Source organism: Neophocaena asiaeorientalis, unplaced genomic scaffold (assembly GCF_003031525.2).
Source record: "Neophocaena asiaeorientalis asiaeorientalis breed wild unplaced genomic scaffold, Neophocaena_asiaeorientalis_V1.1 scaffold10, whole genome shotgun sequence".
In the NCBI taxonomy this organism is placed as follows: domain Eukaryota; kingdom Metazoa; phylum Chordata; class Mammalia; order Artiodactyla; family Phocoenidae; genus Neophocaena; species Neophocaena asiaeorientalis.
The window spans coordinates 4,618,023-4,644,092 of NW_020172817.1; the positions used below are offsets into that span (position 1 = coordinate 4,618,023).

General features: G+C 42.6%; 1 protein-coding gene across 1 annotated transcript in view; it reads right to left on the reverse strand.

Annotated features, from left to right (window-relative positions):
- TRIO (trio Rho guanine nucleotide exchange factor) overlaps window positions 1-9,145 on the reverse strand; it is a 237,022-nt gene extending 227,877 nt beyond the window's left edge. The window contains 1 exon segment of the mRNA XM_024741724.1: window positions 9,076-9,145. Coding sequence (XP_024597492.1) covers window positions 9,076-9,121 — 46 coding nt within the window. The 5' untranslated portion in view covers window positions 9,122-9,145.
- Window positions 9,146-26,070: the final 16,925 nt, after the last annotated feature.

The window sequence follows — 26,070 nt, forward strand, 5'->3', positions numbered from 1 at the left end:
CAGGACAGGAATAAAGACGCACATGTAGAGAATGGACTTGAGGACACGGGGAGGGGGAAGGGTAATCTGGGACGAAGTGAGAGAGTGGCATGGACATATATACACTACCAAATGTAAAACAGATAGCTAGTGGGAAGCGGCCGCATAGCACAGGGAGATCAGCTCAGTGCTTTGTGACCACCTAGAGGGGTGGGATAGGGAGGGTGGGAGGGAGATCCAAGACAGAGGAGATATGGGGATATATGCATATGTATAGCTGATTCACTCTGTTATAAAGCAGAAACTAACACACCACTGTAAAGCAAGTATACCCAAAGATTAAAAAAATATATTATACATCGACATATTACAGAAATGTGAGTTTTAAAAAATTTAGTATGATATTTGTATTAAAACATTCACCTCACTTTTGGTAAAAAGAACAGCATCTCACATTTTTCTGGACCACCATTCTTAATATTTTAAATGCAACATAATGTGTGGCTCATTAGGGAGACTAAATGCCCATGACACCTGCTCGACTGTCCTCCTTCCGGGGTCATCATATCTCACAACGCGAGCAAGGTGGGCTCCAGCGTGGCTGTGAAAAGTAGAATCCAAAATCCGCCCACCTAAGACAGTCGTGGGGGAGTCAATAGGTGTGCACGCCGTCATTCTGTTCACTCCATGAGTGACGACAAGCTGCAGGTGTGTGCCGAAGTGCTGGCTGCCTCTGTGACTGCTCCACTGTCAATGAGAGATGCCCCCGAGCTGGAGGTGCTGGTGAGGAACCCCCAGGGAACTGCCGGCAAGCTCGTCCACCAAACAGACTGTCATTCATGTCCTAAAAAAAGCTTACCTAAACCTGAACTTGAATTTTAAGACAGAGGGGCAAAAAGTCATTTTGTCTTTTGCCGGTTCCCAGAAGAGTTTCAGAAAACTCACCACAATAATTTTAGAACTTCATCAAAAATTACTTATGAGGGACTTCCCTGGTGGCACAGTGGTTAAGAATAGCCTGCCAATGCAGGGGACACGGGTTCGACCCCTGGTCCGGGAAGACCCCACATGCCGTGGAGCAACTAAGCCCGTGCGCCACAACTACTGACCCTGCGCTCTAGAGCCCATGAGACACAACTACTGAAGCCTGCGAGCCACAACTACTGAAGCTCGCGTGCCTAGAGCCCACGTTCCGCAACAAGAGGAGTCACCGCAATGAGGAGCCCGTGCACCACAACGAAGAGTAGCCCCCGCTCGCCACAACTAGAGAAAGCCCGTGAGCAGCAACGAAGACCCAAAGCAACCAAATAAATAAATAAAATCATTTTAAGAAAAAATCACTTGTGAAGTAAAGATGGACTATTCTCCGTTAAATAATTTAATAATTTCTTTTCACTTGCAAACCTCCCTGCACGGGGGTGCATCTTCCAATCTGTGGTGTGTCACAGTCAGTGACAGGCAGGTGCCAATCAACCATATGAGGACCCCTCCCAGTGAGGCTTAAAAAAAAAAATCTTAGAACCATTAGTATTAGTTCAGAAGAATACAGTCTCTGACCCTTAAGGTGCTTAAAAATCATCTCCACAGATGTTTGTTTATATTATATTCCCCAAGATTTAACTTGGTTGCCAATGTCACAGAAGGTACACAAATGAAAACACTGACCCAGTTATGACGCAGAAAAGCCACAAATTCACAGTTTCGGTTCCTGAAGTAATAAAAACAATGATGCTGCAGTTCATAAAAGCTTCATCTACTAGACGCTCCTATGTGTCTGATGTCAACCCCCAGCTTCACAGTGAGGCGGGAGGGACAGATGTCAGTCCCACTTTATAGACGGGAAACTCAGCGCCTCAGTTCCTACGATGAAAAGAAAAGGGCAGGAAGTCCAGTTCTTGCACCTACCAACGTCACAGGATATCTGCGTATGAGAGCTTCACAGCTTCTGGACCTCTACGTGTCTGGAACCGAAAACCAACAGCCCATTCAGGATTATCTGCCCATCCAAATGCTGGGTTAGCCGAAAAACAAGGCAAAAAACGTGAAGTTTCTGTTCATGATGACACTATTCTCAATTCTTATAAAAACGGCATCCTCTCTGCCATTCCTCCCCACCCCACTACATTTTACTTCCGTGAGGCACCTATCACCTTCTAGTAAACGATACACGTCACACATTCTTTCTGTTTGTCTGTCTCCCCACTAGAACAGAAGCCCCCAGAGGCAGGCATCTCTGTTCACTCACTGACATCTTATACCCTCTCAGGCTGGCACACAGGAGGTATTCAGTAAATAGTCACTGAATGAACGGATTCTTCTTTTACACTCCAAACAAAGTTAATTCAAAATACCTACTATCAGGTATCAGGAAGTTAAAAATGGAAATGCCTGATGAACACTCCTATAGAAACGCAGATGCTAAACGAACTGAGGTTTATTTTAATATCAGAAGGAGGCTGGAAAAGGTCTACGTAATAGCTATATACGTCTGTGTGACGCTTCTTTTCCTAATAAACCTAGTGATACTCATTTCCCTCTTATGAGAGGTAACTTCAGGGGACTTGGTCTCTTGAGCAGTGTGGCCCAGAATGACCACAGAAGCAGCCAGTTTCAGAGTTACCCCTTTTTCTTTAAATGAATTGATAAAAACTCACCTCTTACCCAAGTAGAAGAAACTTCTTTCTTTCTTTTTTTTAATTGAAGTACAGTGACTTACAATATTGAGAATAAACTTCTTTTGTAAGAAAGGCATTCTCACTTTGCAAAGTATAATGTAAATTTCAATGGACCAACAGTACTGTTCCCTGCATGGTCCCCATCTGAATTTCCGGTTTCGAATACCATTGCAAATGGTTCTTCACTCCCCCTGAGGAACAGCAACTCACTAACCATGAAAAGCAAACTTTTCCAAAGCAAAGCTCTGAGAAAGTGCAGTCTGTGAAAGAGAAATTATGGCTACTATCTATTAAGTCTGCTACGGACCAACAAAACTCTGGTAAGAGGGTGCCCACTGGGCCCCTGCTCGAGGCCAACAGAAGGCCAGCCCTGACCGTCACACGCTCACCGCCCGTACCTTGTCGCTGCCTAATCCTGGGAATCAGAAACTCGCTTACACACCGTCTCGAATAAAGACTCTAAGGTGACTCTGTACTCTGTGTGGAAGGAAGGTCTCTAGAGGCACCCGGCCCTCCAGTCAGTCACTACAGCCTCGGACTGTGCTAGATGCTAACTAGAATACACAAAATGAATGGGAGGTCCCCCTTCCCTTCTCAAGAAACGTGGAATTTTCTGCAAAACTGAAACAAGAACTAGAGTCAGTGGTCTCAACACTAACAGCAAACCTCTGGGCAATAAGATCCTATATTCCTGTCAATTCCCCCATTTACAAAAGTCAGTGTTCACCTTGCCGAAAAAAAGCTATTCTCAAAGAGTTCCCCAAATGCTGGTCAACAGACAGCTGACTGAATGAGCTATGGTGCGGACGCAGCACGGTTATATACAACTGTGAAAGGCACGGCGAATCTCCGTTTGTCCTGCTATACACTGCTCTCTCTACAATACTGTTTAAGGGGAAAGCAGAAAGGCAGAGAAAATGGTGCAAAGTACATCACTGTCTGGTCTGGGGGCGGCGGCGGGGAGGTGAGAATAGATGGATGGACAGAGACAGAGACTGCTTGTGTTTTAAAGGTATAAGAAATAAACCAACACTGAAGAAGACGAAAGCAAAAAAGTTTACCTACTGGGGAGGGAAGGTACAGGGTGGATGAGGCAAGGAGAGAAACTAGATTTCTTTGAGTACACCTTATCTTTTAACTTTTTTTTAGTTTGTAAACCTCAAATGATGTACACATTTTACTTAATATTGAAGCAAGATTAAGTGGTTGTTTTTTTAAGCCTTAAAAATGTAAAGTAAAATAAGACAAATGATCCTGAGTTTCAGGTTGGGAAGAACTTGATCTACGTGGAGAGGAACTATTTTTTGTGACTGTAAAACACAGTAATAGGGCTGTACATTCTTAGTGGTATGTACCCTTAGGACAACAAGACAACAGAAGTGTTAAGTTACATTTGGTAGTCATACTGTGGTGACAACATCAGTATTACAATGTAAATAAGTAATTAGGTTGATGAGGGTAGGCACTAAGATTTTTAGCAAAAGGAAAAGAAAAGGAGATGCAGATATAAAATCAAAGAAAAATAAAATATCTGTAATTCTATATTTGAATTGGAAACTTTAGTATGAAGCCATGATATCTTTTCTCACTTCGAAAACATATATATACAGATTTCCTAAATGTGTCCACTGAAGAGGCTCAGAAACAGTGACCCACCCAGAACAGCAAGCTTCCCCAGCACCCTGCACCATTCCCCATGCAAAAGAACCAGGGCGCTTTAGAGAAATGGCTGATTGCAGACATGGAGCAGGAAACAGACAAGATGGGCCTGAAATATCTTGTAATATCAGCAGAGAGAGAAGCTGTAATACTGTGGTACTTGGATTCAGGAGCCCATCTGAAGAGGCTCTCACTGGCCAAAGGATGGGAACATTTTAACTTCGCAAGAGAAAAAGAAATGTACAGTGGGGGAATTCCCTGGCGGTCCAGTGGTCAGGACTCAGCACTTTCACTGCCTGGGTTCAATCCCTGGTCGGGGAACTAAGAACCCACAAGCCGAGCCGTGTGGCCGAAAAAAAAAAAAAAAATGTACAATTGAAACACATCAAATATATTTAAAATCATGAGCTCAAAATGTCACTTAAAAAAAAACTCAATGGTTTTTTTATTAGTCTGAAATGACTAATGATGTGTCTGAAAACTAATAAAGGACAAGCATCAATCGTTTTTCCTCCTTTCCTGTATGAACTGTGTTCTCAGGGAAACCAAGAAGCTGATTGGGACGTTTCTCTTTATGGAATACCCAAGTTGACAAATGAAGAAAAAAGGATATAATTAGATTACCACTATTTTGTAACCCTAAAAAAATATTACATCGAAGCAATAATTATCATAACGTCATAAAAGAGAGACAACCAGACTCTCCCAATAAAACTCGCAGTAGAACCACCCAACACTACCCATTAAAATTTTCTGCCTATTTCCCTGCAAAACCAAGCGTCAAGATCCAGCTCCTAGCTCACAGGAAACACGGGGCAAGGGGAACATGTGACATGACCCCCCAGGGACACAACCAGCAAAATGTAGGGAAATCTACAGGAAAACACTGTTTCCTCATTTAATAAACATACAGGAGTGACACAAAAAGAATGAGGAGGAGGAAGCTAAAGATTAAAAGATACATCAGACACATCAACCAACTGCAGTATACATCCTGTAAAAACAAATTACGAGACAAACGGAAATATGAATACTGATTAGCGTTTTATATATCAGAGTTATTATTCATTTTTATGTCTATTAATGGTATATTGAGGTTTTTTTAAAGCCTTTCAAGGAATACAGATGACACAAGATGATTGAGGTGACCCATGGATTCACGGCAGTTTTCTATACTATTCTTTCTCCTTTTGGACGTTGAAATGTTCCATGATAAAAAGTTAAGGGAAAAAAGGTGTTCTTAATTCTGGTGGCTGCCTGTGAGTTCTTTCACGGCCCAGACCAAACCCTAGTGGCACAGGAGCCACATGAAGTGGTTGACATTATATACACACACGTACATATATATATAACGTACACACACGCACAACATTAAATATGTGATACACTGAATATGTATACCATAAATATACCTACTTTTATACATATAACATTAAACATAAACTACAGGACACTTCTTTTACTGCCCCTCCTCTGACGTCATGCATGAAGTTAGACACGTCACTCACCTCATTCAAAAGGACTGCTTTTTAGGGGACCCGGAGATGAGACAGGATCAGAAATACTGAAGCTCTAAGAGTCCACACTGGTTTCTTAGAGATCTTAAGCTAACAGGCAACTCACAGAATCGCCGATCCTCTGGCCTGCTTTTTTAAAGCCCTGGCTATTCCACTTAGACTTAATTTACTAAAAGCCACTCTCGTGGAGAGCTTTTACAAAGTTACCATAATAAATACCCCTGATATGTATTAAAATGGGGTCAGGGCAAAAAAGTAGATTGGCACTTGCCAGAGCTGAGGGGTGGAGGAATCAGGGGCTGGGAATGGGGCTCTTTGGGGGCTGATCAAAGTGATGCTTCCACAACCTTGCAAATACACTAAAATCTACTAGGCTGTACACTTTTAAAAGGTGGATTTCAAAAATAAATAAATTTTAAAAATAAATAAAAGGTGGATTTATGGTATGTGAATTTTATCTCAAGAAAAAAGAAAAAACAGGATCAGAGGTAAAAATGTTTCAGAAGTTTCCTCCTTCATTGAAATAAAAAAAAAATTTACCACATAAGTAATCAATTTGTTTTTAATTTAATGATTTTTTTTTTTCCTTTTCCCTTCCTAAACAAGATAACAGCAAACCTAAGGGAATCAGCAAGGACCTCATGCTACTTTAACTGGCCAATTCTGGCCACAGATTAGGAAATACTATGAAACTGTGGTGGCCCTTACTAACTGCATTTTGCTAACCCAGCTGGTAGAAGTCCTACCATCTCTAAAAATGGTTCTGGACTGATTTGTTGCAATGCAAAACTTCCCTCCCCACTAAAGACATCCAACTTTAATTAACCCTGCAGAATTTAAGGTTTTAGCAAAGATTCATGATAAACTCTGAAAGATTGATTTTACTGGATTAGTCGAAAGAGAAATAGTTTAGTTTTGACAGTAACTTAGATAGAAACACCATCTATTAATATATTCTGTATTAAATGCTTAAAAACAGTGAATATGTACATGTACACACTGCTATATTTAAAATAAATAACCAACAAGGACCTAATATATAGCACAGGGAATGCTGCTCAATATTCTGTAATAACCTAAATGGGAAAATAATTTGAAAAAGAATAGATGCATGTATATGTATAACTGAATGACTCTGCTGTACGCCTGAAACCAACTCAACATTGTTAATCCACTATGCTCCACTATTTTTTTTTAAAAAAGAGTGCATATAACAATCATCACTCAATCTTCTACTGTTCTTCACCTACCCATCACCACAAGCATAATAAGAGAAGAAAGCGCCGCGACGAGGTTTAGGAACAAAAGAAGGGACCGAAGGAGCAGGTGCCCTCATCACAGAGCCAAACTTTAAAACAGAACACTGATGAACGTGCGAGATCAGCTTTCTTTCAGCCTTTCTTACGAAAGAAAGCCTGTAATGTTTTAGAGTCTTTAACTTTAAAATCCACCTGTGAACTAGTCAGGAGGTTCATGAAACTGGCATGAGTCCATATTTTGCAGTTTGTCAGTAAATGATTAGAAAGGAGCAAATGCTAATTTGAAAACAGTGTATTAGAAGCCAGGAGGGCCTTTTCCCCCTTTCATTTCTTTACCATGTTTTCGCAACAATCTAAAGCACCTTCTCCTTTTCATGAACTTAGTCTTCTATTAACCTCTCAAAGTCACCTTGAAGTAGATTTACTTCAGCAAAGTCATCAAACAGTGGTCAACAGGAGGCAAGAAACACCACTGGACACAAAGCGAGATGAGACTAGCGAAAAAGCCACAGGAAGCTTCATCCTAAATATATAGCCGTCCCACATGCTTAAAGGACACGTAGAACACATAAAAGCAGCTAGCAGTGTCACAAATTTAAAATAAAACGGGTTCAAGAGGAGACATGAGATCAGCATAGCATGCCTGTTTGTGAAAGATAAAAATTTATCAAGGGAAACACCTCCAGGAAGACTGTCTAAAAGCACGTGACAGTCTACAGATTTACTTCCTGCTGTAACACAGCAGAAAACTCCTGCAAACCTTTGTTCTGTAACAAGTGAACTGGTGCTAAAATGGTATGATACCCAATGGCTGTTCTGTTCATGTAGGAAGGAACTCCCGAGGAGACAGCCAGAAAAGCCCCCAAGCTGACCCTCTGTGTGCAGAGGAGAGGGCAGGTGAGTGCCCCAGAGCCTGGGAGACCGGTCCAGTCTGTCCCCACGCTGCAGAAGGGCCAGGAGTTAAGTGGAGGAATGGCTGGCAGAGACGACCAGGGCTTTCTAGGTCCATGACATGGGTTCTAGGAGTTCCAGGACCAGAGCGCCAGAAAGAGAGGCAAGGAATTCAAGACACATCTACATATGGTCTCATTCCCACCACTTCTGCTGAGATGGTGGGCAGATACCCTGAGAAAACCATAATTCAAAAAGACACATGTACCCCAGTGTTCACTGCAGCACTACTGACAACAGCCAGGACAGGGAAGCAACCTAAATGTCCCTCGACAGAGGAATGGATAAAGAAGATGTGGTACATATATATAATGGAATATTACTCAGCCATAAAAAGAAACAAAATGGGGTCATTTGTAGAGACGTGGATGGACCCAGAGTCTGTCATACAGAGTGAAGTAAGTCAGAAAGAGAAAAACAAATATTGTGTATTAACGCATATATGTGGAATCTAGAAAAGTTGAACCTATTTCCAGGGCAGGAACAGAAATGCAGACGTAGAGAACGGACGTGTGGACGTGGGGGAAAGAGGAGGGTGGGATGAACTGGGAGATTAGGTTTGACATACATACACTACCGTGTGTAAAATCGATAGCTAGTGGGAGCCTGCGGCACAGCACAGGGAGCTCAGCTCGGTGCTCTGTGATGACCCAGGCGGGTGGGATGTGGCGAATAGCTGATTCACTTCACTGTACAGCAGAAACTAACACAACATTGTAAAGCAATTATACTCTAATTTTTAAAAAATCAGTTTTTTTACTTAACTGTCAAATGTTTGTTGAATGACAGACACGAACATATTTTAATCACCGATGCTATCTGACCTATGATGTGCCTGCCAGCTAGAAAAAAACCCTTTGGGCACTCATTTCTCAGGACCACACTACAAGAATAAAGCAGTTAAAAATCCATCGAAATGCCAATGCTTTTACGTTGTGACAGGTGCGCTAGTGTATAGTTTAGTATTTCAGACTCTGACATTGTATCAAAGCACTCAGAAGGAACAATAGAGCAGATTAGAAAGTTAAACTTTACCTGAAAGGTATGCAACTTTTTCCTTTAAAATTGGCAAAACATCCATAGCTTTCATTTCATCGTTTTTTCGAAAACCTGAAATACATAAGGAGAAAATAAAATTACCAGGTTGCTTGAGAGTCATTTAATTTCCTAACCACCCAATCTCAATGCCAACACAGCTGCTTTCTTCACACCCATTAAATCAACTTGAGAAATATCATCATTTGAAAACATCTGAATTCTATGAAGGAAAGTCTCTGATCACAGGATTACCTTCTATTTCAATGTGGAAGAATGATTTGCAGACCCAGACCCAGAGGCTCCCATACCAAGCAGGCTCTCGATCATTTCTGGTTTTAAAGAAAGGTTTGGTCCCAAAAAGACGGGATATGAAATCAGTCCAGATTGTTTCAAAAATCTTCATTTTAATTCCACAGATTTAACATAAACACTGGCAAATAAAGCAGCAACATGGTTGTTTTAAAACTGCGACTCATGGCACACTAAAACCTCTAGGGGGAGCTCAGAGCCTCATCCTATCTCCGAATCCAGTTAAACATAAACAGCGTCAGGGAGGAGAGCAGGATTATAAACAGCTGGGGACTGGCCACAGCTCCCACTTGGCGCTGTCCTTCCAGGCTTTCTGGGGCAGGCGCCCCTGGAGGAATGTCACTGGCGAACGTGTAAGATGGCCTGGTGTCACCCGCTTCACTGGGTGGCCCAGGTCCCTCTCCTCACATCAAACCAACTCTCCCCACGCCCCGAACATCGTAGAAGGCCCAGTGGAAATAGTGTGGCAAGGAAGCACGCAGCGGGCACTTCAGGCCAGGCCAGTACCCATCTCCGCAAAGGGAACTCTGGCAGCCCAAACACGACCGGCCCAGCTCTCCAGGGCGAATGCCCACATGGGACTCTGGGGTCAGAAATGTTCATACTGGTAATAACGCCTCGGCATTTTTCTCTTCGAGGTCTCTACCAGGGGAAGTCCAGGTTCAGGATGTTGGCCATACTCATCAAAACAAGTAACTATCGTTCACGGCTGAGCAATATCTAGAAAGAATTAAAGAGAGCTGCCCCATCCCTATTTTCCTGTTTGTTTTTGCCAAAATAGTACAAGGAAAGGATCCAAAAATGTGAGTTTGGTAACAAATAACCAATGCAAGGCATAGACCTGGAATTAGCAGCAAAAAAAGTGCTCTAGGTACGTGACTGGAGCTTCCGCTTCTGAGCCTGAGCAGTTCCTGTGGACCAGCCCTGCCACAGATTAAACCTACAAAAACCGACTGTCTCAAGGCACAGGACAGTGACCAAAAGCAGGGAGAGCCACCAGGAAAAAGGAAGTGACTTTATAACGGCTTTCAGCCTGAGGGCAGGGCCCAGCCTAAGCCACCTGGAGCTACTAAAACAAGTCGGGACACAGCTCAGGGCAACCTCAGCAGCTGTAATCAAGACAAGAAATCGTGCAAAAGAGAAGGGGAGACCCAACTTCCGTACATAAACTTGGCCCAAACCTCTGGCTGTCCCCCGAGCTTGCATGTTCAGGGCAAGCTCCAAGCAGCCCCAACTCCAAGCTAAGGCTAAGGACCTGACCCGAGGCTGGAGTGGCTGCCCGCTGCAGGGTCCAGCCTGTTGAAACAAGCACCCAAACAGCAACAAAACCAGCACATTTTCGAGGAATCCAGCAGAATCTAGTCTCTGCAATGTATCATTCACAGAAACAAAGAATGAGTAGATTAATAACAATCCTGTCCACAGAATACCTACACGTGTACAAAGAACCCAGTTTAACAGGATCTAACCACGACACTGACGATCACCAGAGACTTCTGTGCAAAGACCACAGCAAACATATCCTGACGAGGACCCTGAGGTCCAAGGGCTTAGCGGCACTACCCAGCTGGTTGTGAAATGGCTCAACACAGAACGCAGGCCTCCGGATCACCAGGCCATTTTGCTTTCCAATATACCATGCCTTGTGCTGCCAACCCACCAAGCTTTTAGAACAGTGGCTATTTATAAATGGCAAAACAAGAGCCAAGGGCTCTGCAATTTCATCCTTAAGGTTCCTTCAAAACTCTTGAATGGATGCAGTGTCATCTCAGCAGCTCATTGCCTGTCATTGGGTAATTCACCGCATGTGTCTACAAAGATTGATGACATCCCAGTTCCAACTGAGGCGGACATGGATGGCAGCAGGGCAAATGCAAAGAGGAATCAGGCACCACAGCGGCCTTTGCAGAGACAAGCTCACGAACACCTAGAGAGCAAGGCACCCGACGGAAAGTTCTGTAAGCAGCACGAACGGACCCAGGCAATAAGGAGGCAGATCAAATAATAGAATACTAGGAAGGAGGAAGCCATAGCTGTGGACCCCCATCTACCGGGATTTGAAAAGAGGATCCCCTTCCACTGCCACCAGACAAGAAAACGCACGCTTCCCACCGTCCCCCCAGAGCCGTGCGCACACGTGCCCCGGCCGGGACACAGCAGAGCCCTCAGAGAGCTGCCACTACCACTGCGGTCCTGGATTCCCACACTGCAGAAGCAGGAGCTGCCTCTCACACAGCCCTCAACAAGGAGAATGTCCCCATTCTAGTTCGGGGACCTCAAGAGAGGCCTGTGTGACTTACGGAATTCCAAAGCATTCTTGACAATTCCCATCGACTCTGAACTACATCTGTTTATTAATAACCTTGATGGAGTGAATGATGCTATTTAGAGCTGCCATGTTCCAGGTCACCCCACCAGAAGAATATCATACTGATATGAAAACAAAGTGAAGAAAACAAAACAATGACAATCTCCCCTAAATTAAGTGAGACTCAACAGTTTTTCCAGAAGAAGAAAGGCACATGAATCAATGGCTAAATTGGTGGGAAAATGTGTTTAACTTCTATTATGATATACATACATGTCTGAACATAGACTAGAATATAAATTCTAAATCGTTTTACCGTAATATTTTTGTTGAATATGGCACAGAAAAAAAGAGATGCTGATTTTATTAAAATTGACAATGAAAACGTCTAAAACATAAAAGAAAATAGAGAAACAAACAATGAAAGAAAGAAACATAAAACTAACCACACAAAGAAACTGAGTTTGTGGCTATTATTAGGCGCTCACCTAACTACTGTTTAACCTCGTTTCCATTTTTAAAAGACACACCCAACAGGCAAAGGACTGCGGAAGCCTGTACACATACTAAAGCTAGATTAAATATATCACGTAACTTTCAATAAAAAGCAGGAACTCAGCCATGAAATGTCCTCAGATCAAATGGCAGATTCTGTTCCATACCCTGAAGAGCTATTTATGAAAACAGAGTGCATGACTACAAAAAAATTACAAATAAATGGCTTCTGTGCTATTCCAGTGATTCTAGATTACATGACAGGACAACAACTACTGTGCTGCTTCCTCATACATTAAAGGATCTAGCTGTGGGTCCTACACTTTGGAACAAAAGGATACACTCAGCAACTACCCTCGAACCATACACCTGTCCTCCCACCCTCATGGAGAGGGGAAGGATTGGCAGATGCCATCTCGGAGTGACACTTGAGAGACCACAGACCTCATCAGTGCCACAGCTAGGAAGTCATCAGCACTTTACTTCTAAGTGCCACCAAACAATAGGTGGCACAGAGAGAATTTCAGTAAAACTAGGAGAGAAGGGGCAAAAAAAGAAGAGCAATGTGAAAGGCAATAACTATATAACAGAGGTAAATGGTCAAAGTCAGAGGACATGTATTTGTACCCATTTCGTCAATTATATACTTTTTTTTTTTTTTTTATGCGGTACGCGGGCCTCTCACTGCCGTGGCCTCTCCCGTTGCGGAGCACAGGCTCCGGACGCGCAGGCTCAGCGGCCATGGCTCACGGGCCCAGCCGCTCCGCGGCATGTGGGATCTTCCCGGACCGGGGCACGAACCTGTGTCCCCTGCATCGGCAGGCGGACTCTCAACCACTGCACCACCAGGGAAGCCCCAATTATATACTTTTTAAAATACACAGGCCTATACTGAAGTGTGCAGAGGGACTGGATACTTGTTACGATTTAAAGTACATTTTGCTGAGACAAAGAAGCCACTGTGAATTTTAATGAAATGCTAGCTTCAAGGGACAGTGAACAGCGCATGGGATGCAGTCAGCCGAGGCTCATCCAGCTCCTTCTTAGGTGCAAAGGGTGTGTCCCAGGGGAGTCCTAAAAGGAAGTCAACAACTGCTCTTTTAAACCAAATCTGAAAAAAATGTTCACATAACATTTGTCATTACTCTAAATCTTGATGTTAATATTTGTTGAACGCTACTGAGGGAAATGCGTTTGGGTTAACAATCTGATTTTATCATTGTTAACATAAACATGCAGTTAGTGGCTGATTTTCTTTCCTCCTTCCTGGTTTCAGTCAACACAAATAACCCCTTTTCCTAAAGCAATCACATTTGAATATTTAGAGGTTTCAACATATTCATTTAAAAATATCTCAAACCCCAGGTTCAGCATGATATGACTTGCCAAAATTGATTCTGTTACCACTTTTCAAATTGCTATTTGGTTCAGTAACCTGTCAGCCTGAGGTACATTTCAACGCCCCCCCCACCCCGCTCCCAAATCATTCACATTTCCTAAAGTGACTAACATTATGTTGCCCATCAAGAGAACAGTTTTTCTCTCTCTTCCTCTAAATCCACCTGCTAGCCAGAGGACGGGTCTGTTTTTGTTCCCTGCTGTGTCCCAGCTGCCTAGGACAGGGCAGGCACAGGGTGGTCAATAAACATGGGTTGGCTGAATGAATGAATGAACGAACGAACTAAGACATGCACATACTTCTCCAGCTTCTTGCCCAAAACCCCCATGCAAGCACCTCAATGTTCCCGTTTCCCGTTTAACCTATAAGCTCAGTATTGCTCAGATGGCCTACAGTATGACTTATATTTACAACGAGGAAAATGAACCTCTCTGCCCTAAGAGAAAACATTCCACAAGTTATTCAACAATGTAAAATCTTTTAGTTGAATCAATGGTCTGAAAGTTCAACTATCTAATACCCCACTGGTCAGTTCAATCTCGTTTGTCACCCCTCGACCCTACAAGGAGGTGCTGTATTGTTACTGCTGACAAATACCTTTTGAAGCGAGTCACTGCTGACCAGAATGCTCCCACACTTGGTCATTTCCTTGGTATCAGATTTTTTAAAATCAACAAACAGATAAGGAACAACCACCCCCAAGTTTTTTTTTTTTAAGAAGTACAAAAGCACCACAGAAATATTTTTACAATGAGCAAACATTATCCCAGCAGTCATTTTTCCATAGCTGGTTTCAAAAGAAATTAAGATGAAACAAATCAAATGAGTTTTTAAATGAACCAAATTTTTTAAATTCTAAACCAAAACACAGGTTAACTTTTTCCCCCATATTTCTCTCAGGGCTACCGGCAGATACTAGCCATTTGAAATTTTACATAATCCTCAAATTAAACAAGTCAATTTTTTTTTTAAAGTACTGAATAAAAACAGTGCTTGTTAGAAGAAAAAAAAAGTCATTCTTCACCATTTGAGCTGAACCAGATGAACTGGCACCTTGTTCTCAACAGTCCGCCTCACCTCCTGCACTGGGATTTGTCCTTAAAGGACAATCCACAAGGCAAACTGTGCAGCTCCTCCGTTTTCAGAGGTCTCATTTGCCGGTCAGCTATCTTACGTGAGTATTTACTAAATGGGAAGACAAAGTGAGAGAGACTGAACAAATTCCCATCCTTCTAAAGACACAGGTGGTAGCAGTAATAAACAATGTGGTAATAAAGAAAGCAGCGTTCTGAAAGAACGAAGAAAAGTAACATTAAGTAGTAAGCTGGAGGGTCACTATTAGTACGGAGTCTTGGTGGTAATTATCGAATTTTTGCTCATTGGTTTATTTAGGGGAAACGCTTGCGTATGCACCCCACAGCACAAAGAGCAGGGGGCTAAGCCTCTCCATCAGCGGCAGCGCGCACGCGCAGATGGAGGTGACGTCACCCTTTCCAGGCAGGCCGTCCGCAGTTCCGACTCCCGGACCTTTCTCTGCAGTGCCTGCGGGATTAGTCACGGATCGCTGGGAGCGGCAGCGCGCGCGCGCGGCACAATGTCTGCGCTATCAAGGCTTTTAGTTGGGCAAGCATTGAGACCAGTGTTGCATAGGGAGGAAGCATTTTCTCTAGCCTGGATCCTCTCTGAAAATGTTTGGGGCGGGGGCGGGGCGGGGATATAAGGTTATAAATCAAGTGGTGTACTGTGTCTTCTTTACTAATACATGAAAAAATCAAAACATAATGCAATGCTTATATTATTTTTACATAAATATGTAACTACAGTCCATACTTATAAAATGATTATAAAATGCATATAAAGTGAATTAAGTATTTACATCAAGAAAATAAACATGTTCACAGGCCACCACACAGGAATATGGATGGGGTTTCATAATACAGCATTATAATTTCTACTTATTTCCTTTATGGTTATAATAACTGTCAGACTGGTTGATTTATTCCTTCACATAATTTTAGAACTAATAGCCTGTAACATCATACCTTGCAGAAAGAAAAAGCAACATAAGCTGTCTGATTCAAGGCAGTTTAAGGGCATTTCAACTTGAAATAGCTCTGGCTTTTAATGTCTTGAGCACAAAACATAGAAGACAAACCAAAATAACCAAAAAAAAAACACAAAAACAAAACCATAGCAAGAATATTTTTACCTATTGCATATATTTTACTATAATGAAACAATCTGCAGAATTTTTAACATTTGATGATTTAATTACACAGTAACTGTGTTAGAGGTTAATTAAAAAGCATAAGGAATAGACCAATGAAAGGAAATATTCCAATAGTCAAAAAAAGGAGGAATATTATAAAAGGGAACTCTATAATCTCATAAATCTAAAAAGAACCATGTGCCCAGATGTGCCGTTCATCTTTGCATCCCCAGGGACCAGCACAGGGCCAAGCGTAGAGAAACCTTATCCTCGTGTTTGTCTAATGCCAAGAGAAAGAAGACATCTGTCTGTGCTTGTGCCTGTACTGCCTGTCAGGAGATGCCTCTGGGGAAAGCTCACCCAGGCTGTACCCTGAGACCTATCACTCACCCTAAACTACACACACACCCACACACACACACACTTTGATTCATATGGTTCTGTGTGCTGACAGACTCCAAATAAGGTTTGCTTTACATAAGAAGTAGCCTCTCAGGAAAGCTGCTTAAAAACTTACTTTGCGGGACTTCCCTGGTGGTACAGTGGTTGAGAATCTGTCTGCCAATGCAGGGGACACGGGTTCGATCCCTGGTCTGGGAAGATCCCACATGCCACGGAGCAACTAAGCCTGTGAGCCACAACTACTGAGCCCACGTGCCCCAACTACTGAAGCCCACGCACCTACAGCCCGTGCTCCGCAACAAGAGAAGCCACCGCGATGAGAAGCCTGCGCACCGCAACAGAGTAGCCCCCGCTCACCGCAACTAGAGAAAGCCCACGCACAGCAACGAAGACCCAATGCAGCCAAAATAAAACACAAAAAAACAAAAAAAAACTTAGTTTGTAGCAAATGAGTAACAGTGATACAACTGTACAGCAATCAACCAAAATTGACTGCTAAAAGAAAACCTGTTTAGTCATTACATCAAACAGTCTGTAAATGGTAGTACCCTTATCCTCTACCAAATAAGAAAAAATTCTAATGCCCACGTGTATTTTTTTAAATGCACATCACAATCAAACTCTATAAAAGTCTTTGGAAAATAAAGCTACAATTATAACTCTACTCTTTCCCTTTATATACATATCTTTTTGATTATTACATACAGAAAGGCTTTCAATTATAGAGAAGTGGTATAAATTGACGGTATTAAAACTTCTCTCAGTGTACACTGATTTGCTCTGATCTGGGGGCGATATGAACATCAAGTGCAGTCTAGGGTCCTTGTTGAACCCAGTGTGTTTGGCAAAGCAGCAGGAGTGGTCAGTTCTGTACAGTGCAGACACACAGTATGGAAAAACCAGGGCCAGAGGGATCAAAGTAAGAGATGTCCTATAAGATGTAGGATTCCTGCCGGGGGGCGGGGGGGGGAAGTTGATTGTGGTTGGTCTTGGCTGCCGAGCAGGAGACTGACTGTCATCACTGGAGCCATGAGGGGTCATGAACTGGGCACCTGCATGCCTATAGTACAGGCTTCTCTACCAAACGTCTAACTCCGAACTCACCCGCATCCCCCAGACCTGCCCCCCACTGTGTGGGTCCCAGCGCAGCACCTGGTCCCACAAACCACCCACCCACAACCGAACCAGGAACCCAGGCTGCCCCCTGCCCCCCACTGTCCTCCCTTGCACTCCTGCAGACTCCAGGGGCACCGTATCCACTGGCCAGCAACTCCCTCGTGTGCATGACTCCAACAGTCACCTAATGGACATTCATGATTCCCTCTGATCCATCCTGCCACTCTCTCCTAAACATCCATCTCACAGTTTCACTCCCCTAAAATTCACCACCGGCTTCTCTGTGCCCTCGAATAAAGCCCGAACTCCCTGATGTGGCACAAAGCCCCTCAAGACCTGACGTCCACTTACCCCTGTGGCCTCACTAGTTCCACCCGACTCAGTACCCTCTCCCCACATCCACTCCAGGAATTCTAATCACCTGCAGGGAACACACGTCCTCGCTCATGGGTGAACTTCCACAAACACTGCTCCCTACCAGTGGGAAACACCTCCCGCACCTCCCAACATGCACATACACGTGTGAACACGCACACGCACGCACTCTTCACCCTCCCAGCTCCTCCAGAAAGACTCGGGCCAGACCCAGCCCGTCTGTGTAGCCTTGCGGAGCCCCCCAGTGCTGGATCAGATGTCCCATCCTGCACTCCCACAGCACCCCGAACCCTTATCACACTGCACAGTTACAATTACCTAAACACCCATCAGTGTGCCCCATGATAAGGGAAGCCCCTCGAGGGATGGGACGGTCCTACATCTCACTGCCTAGCAGAGTGCTATGGTCACAGTAAGGGCTCCATCCCCAGCTAGGTAACCGCCCCCCGAAGCTCAGAGCGCTTCAAGCAGTTGGAAATTTTAAGTGGCAGCTGACAACCTGCAGCTCTGAGCCAAGTATCCGCCTCATCCCAGACAGTCAGCAACCGCTCCAAAGCGGTCAACTTGCTCCAAACACTCATTCGAGGAGGCTGCGGTGACGAGTGAGTCCTTCATCTAGTACATAAAATTACATTTACATATTCTTCGTTCAAATTTTTTAAGCAGGAAAAGTTTGACTCTGGGATTTTCACAACGTAATTAAAAAGTTATTTGCTGCCCAGCCACACACACACAAAAATTATTTATGAAAAGCTTCTGTGATGGGAAGGACACTGAGTGGCTTTGAGTTCCATAGACCACATACCGGCCCCTAGAGAGTTAAGATGCATACCTAAGGAAAAATTTCAGGGAGCCCAGATTCCTGCATCTTCCCACACACAGAAAAACAGTGCAATCATTAACTTCAGATGTCCGTTCTTTGTAATTAGCAGTGATCTTTTTATTCTTGACCACATGTTTTTCCAGCAAAAAAGTTCAGCTGTATCCTGGCTCCCCCCTTACCTCTTCGGAGCAGATCCTCAGAGCCATCTGAGGGGCTGTCTCCTGGGCTACAGTCCTCAGTGAGGTCACTGAATAAAACAAACTCACTGCTCTCACTTTGTGTTCTTTTTCAGTCAACAGCACGTCCTCAACCACCAAGAGGGATGCAAGACTCTAGGGAAGTGGTTTCTAAGTAGGAAAACACGGGTCTTGTGGCCCCGCCCCTTTGCACTCAGGACTGTCTTCACCCAAGAATTCCGAGTTACACCAAAGTGCTTTAATTAAGAGATTCTGTAAGCAGAGTAGACGTGAGGGAAACAGCAAGCCAAGCAAACCCCATACAACTCAAAACTGAACCTGAAGGACTGAAAAGTTATTTCCATTTGGATTTAATTTCAACATAAACTCACTACAAAGGTATGGAAGAACTTTCTACCAGCCAGTCCCTCTGATGAAGCTTAGAACTGTGTTTTTCATCACCTGGCATTCATAAAGGACACGTTTACACATGGTGTTCTCTTAAGCCCTAGAAATGTTCCCCCTGAATGACGTGTTCCTGATTTTAAGAAGCTTATAATCTAAAACAAAATAAAACACACATTAGACCAAATAGTGGCCTTAACCATATGTATGTAACAAGCAAAGTCTGATGGACAAATAAATATGCCTTACAAATACAGGTACTGTTATTTATAAAAAATATGTAGATGCTATTGTGATTAATTACACAAAGCCATCTAAAAGTATTACTTTTGTCACTGAAGTTCTGTATCAATCACTGGCACTAAAACTAAGTCCTTGACATAGAAAAGGATGCTCCAGACCATTATGAAAAGGTTGGAAACCCTTGCTATAGTGATTAAAACCACAAAGCACGGAAGTGAATAATACTATAACATGTTCAAAGAGTAATACTGTGATTGCTTTAATCATGAGAAGGGGGGCGGAGTCAAGAAGGCAGTGTGGGAAGACTCAGTGTTGGCGTCTCCCCACAACTAGGGCACCTGCCAGACGCAGGTGGGGGACCCTGACGCCCAAGGAGACAGGAAGAACCCCCAAGAGAACCAGTAGGATGTGGGGGAACTGAGGAGTGAGGAGAAGTGGAGGCCGGACAGGACCGGTGCCCCTGAGGGGTGGCTGAGAGCAGGGGAGGGATGCCTTCCCACACCTGGAGGGACCCTTGGGGGCTGGGATCAGGGGAGGGCGGGCCCAGTGGGCCCAGCATTTCCCCTGCCCGATCGGCCGGGGAAGTCCGCCTGGCTCTCAGGTCGGATCCTATGCCCTCAAAGGTCCCCTCCAGGCTGGGGTGGTCCTGGGGGCATAGGAGAGAGGCTGGGGAGATGAACAGAGGCAGGCGGGATGGGCCCTCCGGGACTGGAGGAGCAGGACAGGAGCAGAGGGCGTTTGCTCTGCCCACTCGGGTCCGGGTAGCCTGCTGAGCTCCCAGGCCAATCCCACACCCTCCAAAGCCCCCTGCAGGGAGCATGGGCCCTGGGGACGAAGGAGGGAGGCCAGCAAAATCAGGAGAGGCTGCTGGGAGGGGACTAGAGGAGCAGGAGAGGAGCAGAGGGTGTCTGTCCTGCCCACCTGAGCCCAGGAAGCCTGCTGGGCTCCCGGGGGGAGGCACGCCTGGGCCCCTTCTATTCTGTAGAGCCTAAGCCCCGCCCACCCCCACCACCTTTTCCAGCCCTGTGGGTCCTAAGCATAGGCCCCGCCCACCAGCCAAGCCTCACCCCTGCTTAGATGCCACCCTCCACAGCCAAGACCTTTTCCACCTTTCTTTTTTTTTCTCCTCCTCCTCTTTGTTACTACTGTAGTTCTGTTCTACCTTCTGGTTGTTGTTTCATCTATATTTTTTTTTCTAACATAGCTGTTACTTTCCTAGTCTAATTTTATTGTTTACTTTGTTACTCTTCTCCTTTTTTTCTTCTTCTTTTTTTTCTTTTTCTTTTTTGGCTGCCCCAGGTGGCTTGCGGGATCTTGGTTCATGAACCTGGGGTCAGGCCGAAGCTCCTGAGGTGGGAGGTCCGAGTCCAAACCACTAGACTAACAGAGAACCTCAGATCCCAGGGAATATTCATCAGTGTGAAGTCTCCCCGAGTTCCTCATCTCAGCACCAAGACCCAGCTCTACCCAACAGCCTACAAACTACAGTATTGGAAGCCTCAGGCCAAACAACCAGTAAGACAGGAACACAATCCCGCTCGTAAAAAAAAGGGGAAAAAAAAAATGAGACAGCAAAAAAGTATGTCACAGATGAAGGAGCAAGGTAAAAACTTACAAGACCAAATAAATGAAGAGGAAATAGGAAATCTACCTGAAAAAGAATGCAGAGAAATGATAGTAAAGATGATCCAGAATCTCGGAAATAGAATGGAGGCACAGACTGAGAAAATACAAGAAAGGTTTAACAAAGATCTAGAAGAACTAAAGAACAAATGAACAGAGATGAACAACACAGTAACTCAAGTGAAAAATACACTAGAAGGAATCAATAACAGAATAACTGAGGCAGAAGAATGAATAAGTGAGCTGGAAGCCAAAATACAGGAAATAACTGCCAAGGAGCAGAATAAAGAAAACAGAATGAAAAGAATTGAAGACAGTCTCAGAGACCTCTGGGCCAACACTAAACACACCAACATTCAAATTATAGGGGTCCCGGAAGACGAAGAGAAAAAGAAAGGGTCTGAGAAAGTATGTGAAGCATTATAGTTGAAAACTTCCCTAATATGGGAAAGAAAATAGTCACCCAAGTCCAGGAGGCACAGAGAGTCCCATGCTGGATAAACCCTAGGAAAACACACCAAGACACCTATTAATCGAACTAACAAAAATTACATTCTAAGAAACAATAATAAAAGCAGCGAAGAAAAAACAAAAAATAACACACAAAGGAATCCCCATAAGGTTATCAGCCGATTTTTCAGCAGAAACTCTGCAAGCCAGAAGAGAGTGGCAGGATATACTTAAAGTGATGAAAGAGAAAAACCTACAACCAAGATTACTCTACCTGGCAAGGATCTCACTAAGATTTGACGGAGAAATCAAAAGGTTTTCATACAAACAAAAGCTAAGAGAATTCAGCACCACCAAACCAGCTTCACAACAAATGCTAAAGAAACTTCTCAAGGTAGGAAACACAAGAAAAAGACCCACAAAAACAAACCCAAGGGGCTCCCCTGGTGGTGCAGTGGTTGGGAATCTGCCTGCCAATGCAGGGGACACGGGTTCGAGCCCTGGTCTGGGAAGATTCCACATGCTGCAGAGCAACTAAGCCCGTGAGCCACAACTACTGAGCCTGCATGCCTGGAGCCTGTGCTCCGCAACAGGAGAGGCCGGGACAGTGAGAGGCCCGCGCACCGCGATGGAGAGTGGCCCCCGCTCGCCACAACTGGAGAAAGCCCTCGCACAGAAATGAAGACCCAAAAGAGCCATAAATAAATAAATAGATAGATAGATAGATAGATAAATAAATAAAAAAATTTTTAAAAACCCAAAACAATTAAGGAAATGGTAAGAGGAACATACATATCGATAATAACCTTGAATGTAAATGGAGTAAATGCCCCAACCAAAAGACACAGACTGGCTGAATGGATACAAAAACAAGACATATATATATGCTGTCTACAAGAGACCCACATACAGACTGAAAGTGAAGGGACGGAAAAAGATATTCCATGCAAATGGAAATCAAAAGAAACTTGGAGTAGCAATACTCATATCAGATAAAATAGACTTTAAAATAGAGACTATTATAAGAGATAAGGAGGGATACTACATAACGATCAAGGGATGAATCCAAGAAGAAGATATAACAATTATAAATGTTTATCCAGCCAACATAGGAGCACCTCACTACTTAAGGCAAATGCTAAGAACCCTGAAAGGGAAAATCGACAGTAACACAATAATAGTACGGGGCTTTAATACCCCACTTACACCAATGGACAGATCATCCAAACAGAAAATAAATAAGGAAACACAAGCTTTAAATGACACAATAGCCCAGATAAGATTTAACTGATATTTATAGAACACTCCACCTGAAAGTGGCAGAATAAACTTTCTGCTCAAGTGTGCACGGAACATTCTCCAGGATAGATAACACCTTGGGTCACAAATCAAGCCTTGGAAAACTTAAGAAAATTGAAATCATATCAAGCATCTTTTCTGACCACAACATTATGACACTGGAAATCAATTACAGGAAAAAAACTGTAAAAAGCACAAATACGTGGAGGCTAAACAGTGCACTACTAAATAACCAAGAGATCACTGAAGAAATCAAAGAAGAAATAAAAAAAAAATACATAGAAATACATGACAACGAAAACCCAAAGAGCCAAAACATATGGGATGCAGCAAAAGCAGTTCTAACAGGGAACTTTATAGCAATTCAATCTCACCTCAAGAAACAAGAAAAACCTCAAATAAACAACCTAACACTACACGTACAACAACTAGAGAAAGAACAAAGAAAACCCAAAGTCAGTAGAAGGAAAGAAATACAGATCAGAGCAGAAATAAATGAAATAGAAACGAAGAAAACAATGGCAAAGATCAATAAAACTAAAAGCTGGTTCTTGGAGAAGACAAAAAAAACTGATAAACTCTTAGCCAGACTCACCAAGAAAAAAAGGGAGAGGACCCAAATCAATAAAATTAGAAATGAAAAAGGAGAAATCACAACTGACACCACAGAAATACAAAGGGTTATAAGAGACTACTACAAACAACTATATGCCAATAAAATGGACAACCACAAAGAAATGGACTAATTCTTGAAAAGGTCTTTTCCAAGACTGAACCAGGAGGAATTAGAAAATATAAACAGACCTATCACAAGTAATGAAATTGAAACCGTAATTAAAATCTTCCAACAAACAGAACTCCAGGACCAGATGGCCTCACAGGTGAATTCGATCAAACACTTAGAGAAAAGAGCTAACACCCATCCCTCTCAAACTCTTGCAAAAAACTGCAGAACATTACCAAAAACTGCAAACTCTTGCAAAAAACTGCAGAACATTACCAAATTCATTCTACAAAGCCACCATCACCCTGATACCAAAACCAGAAAAAGATATCACAAAAAAAGAAAATTATAGACCAGTATCACTGATGAACACAGATGCAAAATTCTTGAACAAAATACTAGCAAACAGAATCCAACAACATATTAAAGGGATCATACACCATGATCAAGTGGGTTTTATCCCAGGGATGCAAGGATTATTTAATATACACAAATCAATCAATGTGATACACCATATTAAATAATTAAGGAATAAAAACCATATGATCATCTCAATAGATGCAAAAAAAGCTTTTGACAAAAATCAACACCGATTTATGATAAAACCCCCCCAGAAAATGGACATAGAGGGAACCTACCCCAACATAATAAAGGCCATATACGACAAACCTATAGCAAACATCATACTCAATGATAAAAAACTGAAAGCATTTCCACTAAGATCAGGAACAAGACAAGGATGTCCACTCTCGCCACTCCTTTTCAACATAGTTTTGGAAGTCCTAGCCATGGCAATCAGAGAAGAAAAAGAAATAAAAGGAATACAAATTGGAAAAGAAGAAGTAAAACTGTCACTGTTTGCAGATGACATGATACTATACATAGAAAATCCGAACGATGCCACCAGAAAACTACTAGAAGTAATCAGTGAATTTGGTAAGCCTGCAGGATAGAAAATTAATGCACAGAAATCTCTGGCATTCCTATACACCAACAATGAAAATTCAGAAAGAGAAATTAAGGAAACACTCCCATTTACCACTGCAACAAAAAGAATAAAATACCTAGGAATAAACCTGCCTAAGGAGGTGAAAGACTTGTACTCAGAAAACTATAGAACATTGATGAAAGAAGTCAAAGATGACATAAACAGATGGAGAAATATACCATGTTCTTGGATTGGAAGAATCAATATTGTGAAAATGACTATACTACCCAAAGCAATCTACAGATTCAATGCAATCCCTATCAAATTACAAAAGGCATTCTTCACAGAGGAGAGGACCCAAATCAATAAAATTAGAAATGAAAAAGGAGAAATCACAACTGACACCACAGAAATACAAAGGGTTATAAGAGACTACTACAAACAACTATATGCCAATAAAATGGACAACCACAAAGAAATGGACTAATTCTTGAAAAGGTCTTTTCCAAGACTGAACCAGGAGGAATTAGAAAATATAAACAGACCTATCACAAGTAATGAAATTGAAACCGTAATTAAAATCTTCCAACAAACAGAACTCCAGGACCAGATGGCCTCACAGGTGAATTCGATCAAACACTTAGAGAAAAGAGCTAACACCCATCCTTCTCAAACTCTTGCAAAAAACTGCAGAACATTACCAAAAACTGCAAACTCTTGCAAAAAACTGCAGAACATTACCAAATTCATTCTACAAAGCCACCATCACCCTGATACCAAAACCAGAAAAAGATATCACAAAAAAAGAAAATTATAGACCAGTATCACTGATGAACACAGATGCAAAATTCTTGAACAAAATACTAGCAAACAGAATCCAACAACATATTAAAGGGATCATACACCATGATCAAGTGGGTTTTATCCCAGGGATGCAAGGATTATTTAATATACACAAATCAATCAATGTGATACACCATATTAAATAATTAAGGAATAAAAACCATATGATCATCTCAATAGATGCAAAAAAAGCTTTTGACAAAAATCAACACCGATTTATGATAAAACCCCCCCAGAAAATGGACATAGAGGGAACCTACCCCAACATAATAAAGGCCATATACGACAAACCTATAGCAAACATCATACTCAATGATAAAAAACTGAAAGCATTTCCACTAAGATCAGGAACAAGACAAGGATGTCCACTCTCGCCACTCCTTTTCAACATAGTTTTGGAAGTCCTAGCCATGGCAATCAGAGAAGAAAAAGAAATAAAAGGAATACAAATTGGAAAAGAAGAAGTAAAACTGTCACTGTTTGCAGATGACATGATACTATACATAGAAAATCCGAACGATGCCACCAGAAAACTACTAGAAGTAATCAGTGAATTTGGTAAGCCTGCAGGATAGAAAATTAATGCACAGAAATCTCTGGCATTCCTATACACCAACAATGAAAATTCAGAAAGAGAAATTAAGGAAACACTCCCATTTACCACTGCAACAAAAAGAATAAAATACCTAGGAATAAACCTGCCTAAGGAGGTGAAAGACTTGTACTCAGAAAACTATAGAACATTGATGAAAGAAGTCAAAGATGACATAAACAGATGGAGAAATATACCATGTTCTTGGATTGGAAGAATCAATATTGTGAAAATGACTATACCACCCAAAGCAATCTACAGATTCAATGCAAT